The sequence below is a fragment of the Chelonia mydas genome, chromosome 1 (assembly GCF_015237465.2).
Source record: "Chelonia mydas isolate rCheMyd1 chromosome 1, rCheMyd1.pri.v2, whole genome shotgun sequence".
NCBI classification, from domain to species: Eukaryota; Metazoa; Chordata; order Testudines; family Cheloniidae; genus Chelonia; species Chelonia mydas.
In genome coordinates, this window is record NC_057849.1 from 336,922,099 (window position 1) to 336,931,766 (window position 9,668).

At 45.6% G+C, this 9,668-nt stretch overlaps 1 protein-coding gene across 5 annotated transcripts in view; it reads left to right on the plus strand.

The window, feature by feature from the left end:
- SFMBT2 (Scm like with four mbt domains 2) overlaps positions 1–8,967 on the plus strand; it is a 192,190-nt gene extending 183,223 nt beyond the window's left edge. For all 5 annotated transcript variants that reach the window (XM_037889346.1, XM_043520689.1, XM_037889348.1 and 2 more), the window contains one exon: positions 1,519–8,967. In XM_037889346.1, the coding sequence (XP_037745274.1) occupies positions 1,519–1,659 (141 nt within the window). In that variant the 3' untranslated portion in view covers positions 1,660–8,967. The remainder of the gene's footprint in view (positions 1–1,518) is intronic.
- Positions 8,968–9,668: the final 701 nt, after the last annotated feature.

Consider the following 9,668-nt stretch of genomic DNA (forward strand, 5'->3'; position numbering starts at 1 on the left):
TGCTCTAGGAATTATTTTGGGGAAGTTCTCTGCAGGTCAGACTAGATGATCACAATGGTCCCTTCTGCCGTATGAATCTATGAAATCAGATATTAACCAGAATGGAATGTTGCCAAGACACCAAAGCTAACCCCCCTCCTCTTGCCTAAAGTGCTATGGGATCAATCTTCAACTAACTGCACGTGAGCAATGCTTTGGCTCTACTTATCTGCAAGACAGCACCTGGGGGCCCCTAGCAATATGCCTGTTCATTGAGTTGAAACATAAAAAAAACTAGAGAAGGTGTTTGTGATGAGAAGAGTACTTACCATGTATATGTATCCTCTGTGTTTAGGAGTCTAGAGGATGATAAATAATCTAATTGTGGACAGAATTAGTTTATGCTCTTTCTGACCTTCACTGTGTTGTCTACATTGTGAATTTCTTTGACTGCAGTTTGACTCCTCTGTTTTTCCCCTGTGATCATATATTCAGATTCTGCTTGTTGGCTTTTAAATCTGGTGGGTTTTTGATTTTCTTAAAGACTTGAACTCTTAATTAACCAGCGGAACCAAGGAGCAAACCAGGAGAGAATGGTTATAAAATCTCTTTCATCTGGGGCACTGAGCAACTAAGGGAACCAGTGAAGAACTATAGGAATCTTCCACTTGCCGTTCAAAGCCAAACCCCATTGGTTGTGTGTGAAAATGATTGCCATTGTTCAGTGGCCTATGTGAAATGAGTTATTTTATTATTAATTATTATTATATAATATCATAGAGCCTTGGAGCCCTACTCATGAACCAGAAGCGGATATGCTCGGAGCTTTACAAACACAGAACAAAAAAACAGTCCCTGCCCCAAGGAGTTTACAATCTAAGTATAAGACTAAAGACAACAGGTGGATAAGACAGACCAATGGGGGAATGAGACCGTAGTGATCAGCAATGATAAACAGTGGTATCAGTGCACCAGTGGCCTAAATTGGTTCCCAGTGGCCAGATCAGAATGAGCACTTTTGTTAGTACCAGGGGAAGCCAAAGACTGAACGGGGCATGCTTTGAACTGCTCTCTACTCCATAGAGATTTTCCTTCCAGGTCAGGGGCCAACGCAGCACAGAGGGGAAGTATGGCTTTGTGGTTAAGGAATAGGACTCAAAAATGCTGCAGTCAGTTCCCTGCTCTGCCTCACGTGTCCTGTCTGACCTAAGGCCTCTCTCTGTGGCCTACTTCCCCACCTGTACAATGCAGATAGTACTTCCTCTTTCTCATCCATGTCTATTTCGAGTGTAAGCTGTATGGGGCAGGAACTGTCTCTACAGCACTTAGCTCAGTGGGGCTCTGTTCTCAGTTGGAACCTCTAGGTGTAAGACAAATCATACACACTAATATACTGCTGCTGTGTGGCTAGATGCCTTCCTCTCCCAGGATGTCAGTCCCGCTTTGACCAGCCCTAATGCAAAGCCTACTGTTCCACGTTTTCAGGTGCTGTGGGGTAGTCTACAAACAGCAACTTCTCGTTGTCTCTTCTTTCCCTAGGACATTGATGGCCAAGCACTTCTGCTACTGACACTCCCAACTGTGCAAGAATGCATGGAGCTGAAACTTGGCCCAGCCATCAAGTTGTGTCACCAGATCGAGCGAGTAAAAGTTGCTTTCTATGCACAATACGCCAACTGACTCTACTGCTCCTTGCATTTCCTCCTCCTCTCTCTCTTTTTATTTTTAATGTTACAACTCACTTGGGTTTTTCCTCAAAACACGTGGAATTGGAAGCTCTGAGCCACCTGCTGTAAAAAAACAAAAACAAACAAAAAATCCAAGTGGAATGAATATTTCCGTATTTGTAAAGCACATTGAAGTGTTGCGGCCGTCTCTTTTTGTGAACCTCTCCAAGGGTGTTATATTGTGGGGGAGCAAGGCCATAATATAGCAGAAGGTTTTATCTTTTTTTAAAAAAAAGAACAAACTTTCCTACAAACGGCAAACACATTCCATAGGGAAAATGTTCACGCATTTGTAGCTGATTGTGGTGTCTTGAGGTCAGTTGCTGGACATAAACGATCCCTTCGGTGATTCCAGCACACTTCTTTCATATTGAAATGTGAGTGATCGTTGTTCAAGTGACCCATGGCTTCCTACAACTTTGATCTTGATGATCGATGTGGTTTTTTTTTCTTTTCAGTCTTACAAAGAAAGAGATATAACAGTGATGCAAAAAGGACCACATTATCAAGTGATTTTTAAACGGGAAATCCAAACCATGCTCTCTGTTGTATCAGTCACAAATACAATGATCTAAAAGGTGTGCATCAAAGCATAGTACCCAGGAACTCTTCCCAAGCCCAATATAGCTATGTACAGTAAGCTGATTGTCTCTGTTTCTGTGGTTGGATCTGTACAGTAGTTCCTTCATTCTTGCCATGGAGCATGCATGAAGTATTTTATATTAAAGCCCATGAAGTTATAGTCACTTAATATTCAAGGTCTGACTTTGAACCCCCAGAAAACAAGGACATTCCAATTTAAGGATGAGGTTTTGGAGCAAATGCTGATTTCATCTTCACCTGCGTAAATCTATTGAAGTCAGCTGAGTCACCTGGATTTATGCTGGGGTAAGTGAGATCAGAATTGTGGCCCAAAACCTCAGCGAGGAGGGATGTTGATTTACACCAGCTGAGGATCTGGCCCAACCCATCCTTTTGTGCTTATGTCCATCAAGGTCCAGACTCACCAGTGTGCACCAGCTGTTCTGTGCCACTCTGGCCAGTTCAACTGGATGTGGGACTCCTGAGTGTCACTGGAGCTGTGCAAAATAGCTGAAGTCTACCAGAGAACCTGACCCAGCGCATCTTTGTGGCGAGGATAAAGAGTTGTGTGAAGCACCTAGGGTTTGTGTCATCGGGGTTCGTGTGACCTTTTTTCCATTTCTCATGTACTCCTGTCCCCCGTTGGGCCTGTTGTGAATCAGGATAACTCCACTGAGGTTGATACCTTTATAAAACTGCCAAAAGCAGGATCAGAATCAGGACCAAGGTTGAGGGGGGGAGGTTTTCTTTGAGTTTAAGGTTTGAATGAATCTCCCCCAAAAGGTAAAACTCAGCCCAAACCATCACGTTTATCCTGGCTTCCAGGGAAACTACAGACTTTTACATGGTTTCCTCTGAAGCCACAAACAAGCCATTGTCCTCAAGGCTCAGGGAGCTCTGCCCGAATCTTGGGTTTGTTATGAAAATTTTGCACAGCGCTGTTGGGATATTGTGATGTCAAATCACATTCCGGTAGAGACAGAAATGTAATCTTTGTCTTCATTCTGAATGCCAGAGTTTTTGCTCTCTTGACCCAGATCTTGAACGTTATCACTTCAACATAGATTTTTGGTGTCAATTCTTTTTGGATTTTACTTTAAAGCTCTGGTTTACACTGTCTCATTGCAGCTGACATGGATCTGATTATCCTGAAGACTAGGTCCGCTCAGAGAAGCCCACTTATCATTAACTGCCACTGGGTTCTACCACACAAATTCCTACTTGAGGACTCCTTAAATTCTATGGATTTTTGGTGCAGTGTAATGACTCTGAAACATCCATTACACATTATATCAAAATCTGCTTAGGAGCATGTTTTATGCAAGAACTATTGACTCAGTATAGATTCTATATAGATGGCCCTATAGATTCTCAAGGAGTCTTCCTAGTTTGCCTTTTGGTGCCATTGTTTCTGCTCTTGATTAATTTCATTCTTCTGGAATTTGGATACAAAGAAATGGCTGCACATGGGGCTGGATCCTGCCAGACTCCTATTGATTTTGACGTTTCATACACGGGGGACTGGCAGAATCAGGCTCAGCTGCTTTGTCCTGCAGCTCCTAGTATTAAAGTTTAGATTATCTTTATTTAAAGGAAGAGGAGAAAGTGGCTGTTCCTGTTCTGAGGCTTTTTGTTTGATCACTAAATGAATTAACCCTTAATTTGTCCTACAAGCCATTAGAGACGGGTTTTATAATGGAAATTCTACTGGACATAGAGCAGCGCCCCATGTCACTCTAATCATTTTGGTCATTGCTTTTGATCCCTTTACAACACTCTCATTTTTTTTTAAATATCCACCATCTCTTTTAAAATTTCCTATGATTAAACTCATATAAAGAAAGCGCCCGGATTATATTCTGTGCCTAGTTTGCATAGGGGACAACCAAAAGGGGCACCAGGAAGCCTATTACAGCTTCCGGTTCAGCTGAGACCATTCCCTACCCTGGCATAGGTTAGAGCACCCTCAGGGCTGCTCTAACCTGTCAGCCAGCAGTAATCCCAAGAGACTGTATCCTATCGAAGGAAAGCCAGAGTGTGGGGTATGTGGCACAGGAGCTCAGCATCCCTGAGCTGCCCTAGCTAATTGCTGCCTGATACTGATGAATTTTCTGCCCCTTTGCCTCATTCTGAAGCTCACCAGAGAACCTGGCCCACAGAGGAGTTTGATGCATCTGAGCTCCTTGTTACCTACTGCAAGAACTTAGGATCGTTCACAGTGCTGATAGAGTGAAAGTCATCTAACTGTAGCTATTTCTGGGGCACTGAAATTCTCCTGTAAGAATGAATCGGGGTGTGGATGGCTGCATACTTTGCACACAGGATAACGTCCAGTCTTGAAATCCTTAGCTATGTCCAGACATGGGGTGGCAGCATAGGTACCGACTCCATGGATGCTCCAGGGCTCAAGCACCCACCAAAAAAAAAATAGCAGGTGCTCAGCACCCATAGGACTGGACTAATCTTTTGTGGGCCCCGGCACCGGGACCATAGCCCTGCCCCCTGCTCCATCCATGCTCTGCCCCGAGGCCCCACCCCCACTCAGCATCTTCTCCCCAAGGCTCTGCCCACTGCTCTGCCCCACGGCCTCTCCCCTGCTCAGCCTCTTCCCCCTCAAAGCCCCGGCCCTGCTCGGCCTCTTTCTCTCCCCCCCCCCCGCCCCCGGGAGGCCTGCATGGGGGGAGGGGCCGAGAGGAGCACCCACCAGCAAAAAGAACAGTCAGCACGTGTGGGAGGCGGTACTTTGGCTACCGACATACAGTCTCATGAAAGTTACAAGGGGAGCTTTTACTGGTGGTTGTTTCTTTATGGTAATAATCAGTGAGATTTAAATCACATCTATCAAAAAAGCAGAGTTTAATTTTAGCCCACATAAGCTGTATAGTTCTACTCCCCACCTTCAGCTTTTTTTTTTCTTAACTGTCTGCATTTATTTTCTCGCTTCCTTTTGGAGACAGCTGATAGCTGTGGCCACCAGTCCTTAGTTATTCCGAAATTACCTTGACTTGGCCTGCGTGGCAAGTGTGTTATTATACTGACACCTAGAATAGTGAGTGGGAAGGTATCAAACAGATGTACTTAGTCTGTTGTTATAATTGCCTTTGCAGAGAAGGGGAGCTGAATTTCCTAGCTAATTTTTTATATAAAAGAAAACCCATTCTGAACACGGTTTAGTTGTACAAGGTGCTTGGATTGTCACAAAGATTCGAGGAGACATCAGAATTGAGGGATGACTCTTTCCGGCACGTAATTCAAGTTCCAGAAAATGAACAAGGTTTTAGAATAGTGTGTTGCTAAGGTCATATTTGGAATGAAGATTGCTCTAGAGTGAAATGTGGATAAAGTTGCTAGGTCAAATACTAATAAACAGACACATTTTCACCTAATATGTATTGGGACAAATTCAGAATGGGTGTAATCGGGTGCAGACTTTCTTGATGAAGCTGCATCTTGTTATCCCAGTTCTGAATTTGGCTCTTAGACTGGGGATTGAGGTTTACAATGGCATATTTTATCTCTGTAGATTGAAGGGCTAAAGGGCCTGAACATGGTTACCCTGGTCAAAGGCTGGGAACATTATTGTCCACTGGCAGGTCATTCCTTAAGGCCAAGAAGCAGTACTGTGGTTCCATTGCCAAGTTCACCGAGAAGGACGTACGTTAAACGTCACTGTGCTAGCCCAGCCCACTGGGCCTGAGAGCAGCTATGCTCCAAGAAGGAAGCGTGCGCTGGTCCTGCCACTGACCTCCCTTGGGTCTCACCACCAAGGATGGTCAACTCTAAATGACAGTCAAGGCTCTGCAGAAGCCCCACTGGCAGAGGGAGAATGTGCTGAATCAGTGCATCCAAGCCAGCACGTTCTACTTTGGAATCTGTGCTTGGCCCATTCTGAGCCCCCTAGAGCAGGGAAGATGGCAGCAGCTTTGCACTGTATTCCAGTGTCCCCTTGGCATAGACCAGGTCCTGGCCTATAGGCCGCAAAGCTCTACTCGCTGGCGTCTTATTCAGCCATTTAAAATGTGATGCAAAAGTAATATCCTTAGTCCCATGCTAATAAGCCCCTCTCCTCACTGACGTCTTGGATCACCCCTTAGAACCTGAAGGAGAAAAAATTCATCCTTAGAACCCAAGGGGAGTGGGGGAGGAGAGTCTCAGTTCCTGTTTCTCTCCCTGCCAATATCTCTGCCCCTTCACTCCTACTCTAGGTCCAGACTATGGTTCCTCCCACCTCTCTACAAGAAGTGTTAGAAGATTCCCCCGATGCTCCCAGCAAGTAGAGAGCTCCCTCCCCCCACCTGACACTGCTAGGCTGCTCCCAAGTTCTGTGCCAAGAAGCCATTGCCCCTGGCCCCTGTCGCCTCTGCGAGCCATTTGACAGAGCCATGACAACCTCCGGGCACTGGTGCTTGGTTTTAAAGAAAGACTTCCTCTGACACTTGGCCTCCAGGTGCTGACGTTCCACCCCTTCCCAGCTCTGCCTCGGTGGACGCAGGCTGGAGCCCTAGAGCCCAATCCTGGGGACACTGAGGGCAGGTCTACACTACGGGGTTAAGTCAACCTAAGTTACACAACTCCAGCTACGTGAATAACGAAGCTGGAGTCAGTGTAGCTTGGGTTGACTTATTGCGTTGTCTACACCCCGCTGGGTCAACCAGAGAAACTCTTCTGTCGACTTACCGTACGCGTCTCGTTCCAGTGGAGTTGACAGGAGAGCGCTCTGTGGTCGATTTAGTGGGTCTTCGCTAGACCCACTAAATCGACCCCTGGTGGATCGATCACCGCAGCATCGATCTGCCCGGTAAGTGTAGACATGCCCTGCGTGCGCTCAACACCCAATGGAAATGGATGGCATTCAGCACTTCCAATGGTGCGCCATGCGGGATGGGGCCCTTATTGAGAAGGTGAGTGGTACACTGCAGTAGTGTCTTCACTACTACCTGCACGCCCATGTACGCAGAACTGTAGGTTCCTAGAGATTCAGAGAGGCGCCGAGTGGAGTTTACAAAACTTCAGTAGGCCAGGCACCTTACTCCCATTGAAAGGGAGCTGGGGTGAGGTGCCTAAATCCCCGTAAATCTGCCCTGTCACCACCTGAATTTAATCTGAAACCCGTCTGGATTGGAAAGCCGGTGCATCCCTCAGCAAACCCAGTCACCAGCTCTTTCAAACCCAGCTGGCCAAGGCCAGGCCACGAAATCAGCCTTTACCCACTTGAAAAAGGAGGCCCCATGGTTTCTGGAGCCTTTTCGTTGACTTCAGGAGGAGCTGCAAACGCTCGGCACCTCTGAGAATCAAGCCACTTACTGTTACGGATTCTTGGAGTTCAGAAATGCCAAGCCCCTTCGCCCTGGTTTTTCTTTTTCTGGTGCACTGTGTTCTGACATAGACGTGGCTCAGATTGGTCCTTGTGACTAAAAACTCAAGTGCCAAAAAAGAAAAACGTGCCAGTAAATAGAAATGCAGTCAATGCTAGGTCCTCTGTCTATAGCGTTCAGATGTTAGCAGGTAGGAATTTAGTTTCCTCCGTGGCTGCTGAGGGAGTTGGCCAATGGCAGCACAGCTTTGGGCTCTCATGGGGCAGGGGAGAGCAGTGGCTCAGATTGTTCTTTCCTCTGGGGACCTGGGGTTCCATTTCCTGTGGATTTGTGGGTTCAGGTGGCCACCTCTCCCCATCAAACTCATTCCATCTGAGGGGAAGCTTCCCAAGAAACCTGCAGGGAGGAAGCTTATGGCATTTTCAAGTCTCCAACTTTGGGATGGAGGGATCTGGTCACAGGTGAGAATGTCTGAGTTTGGACCCATGACAGCAAAAGTGATTTCAAAGGGAGTTAGGTGCCTAAATACCTTTGTGTATCTCACCTTTAGGACCTGGTCTAATTTCCATTGAAGTCAATAGAAAGACTCAGAGTGACTTAAATAGAAATTGGATCAAGCCTTCAAGCACGGGCATAAACTTTAAACATATGAGCAGTTCCATGGAAACCAAAGCGACAGCTCCCATGCACGTGCTTCGGTGTTTTGCTGGATCAGGCCCTTGGCTCTCAATGGGAGATATTAACGGACATAAACCAAGTTCTCCCCTTTGTATAGATCTGATTGCTGGAAAAATGCTTGTGTGGATATTTAAGAACTGCCACCATTGAGACTACAAGCAGGGTTAGTAGTCCTTCCGGACATTGGACTGTCACTAGTAAAACAGTTCAACAGAGGCGAGTAATTTCTGTACGGTATGGATAGAACCAACCCTTAGGTTAGTAAATTCAGAATGAAAACAAGATCAGCAAAAGATGATCAATTACACCCGGTCATTTCTTTAGAGAAAATAATGATGGCGAACAGCAGCATAACCCCTTCGTAGTGGTGTCCGTGGGAAGTCCTTTGACCATTTTGCATTCCAGTTTGTATTGCAGATTTGATTCAGATCTTATGTATATAGCCCCTGTGGTGTGTAACAAAAAAAAATCCCCAAACTTGCTGGTGTTTTTACTTTTTAAAATTCAACAGGGCAAAGGGCATGTTGTTAGTTTGCTGTAAGATTGTATTCTGTATATATGTTTTCATGTAAATAAATGAAAATCTATATTCAGAGTTATATTTTAATTTTTATTCGAAATGAAAGAAATCCCCTTTTTACTTGAAGAATTGTAAGCCGCGTTGTTAATAAAGTAATAATAAATTATGTCTTGTTTGGCTGGGTGTTCTTTGGTCTTTGCGTGAGGGATGATACCTTCATATAGTTCGTTCTTTCTGGGGGAGGTAATACTAAAATATATTCGATCATACCCTCTGCTGCTGTAAATCGGCTTAGCTCCATTCCAGTTTACACGGTCCATTATTTATGCCATTCCCTAGAGGCTGCTGTGCTCTTCAAAGAGACAAGGTCCTCCAGCCTAAAGACTGTGCAGTCTAAGGCCCCGATCCTGTAATGGGACTTCTGCACCCATGCAGAGCATCATTGACTTCAACAGGGCTCTGGCGAGGCTCGAGGGTCCACCCACTCACAGCTGTTTGCAGGAGCATGGCCTGGTTTTGTACATGAAGCAATGAATAAGAGTAATAAGAGGAGATAGGGTCAGAAAGGATGTTGGTTGTGACAATAGGGTTGTGCCCTTACTCAGTTTTATGTGTATGCATCTTATTGGTTCCATAATTTTGTTTTGTGATGTGTCTAAAATTCCTCACTTCTCATGAGCAGTGAAAGAAATGAGCTTTTAGGGGACCGAAAGAGGGTTAGGTAGTGGCTTGGCAAAAAGTCTCTGGGAGAGCATGTGATACATGAGGACAGCATAGAACAAGGGCAAGGAGTGGGAGAAGGAAGTAGAGAGGGTGCTGAGACCACCAATACTGGCAGAGCAGGGCTGGAAAGAGCAGGAGAGGGAA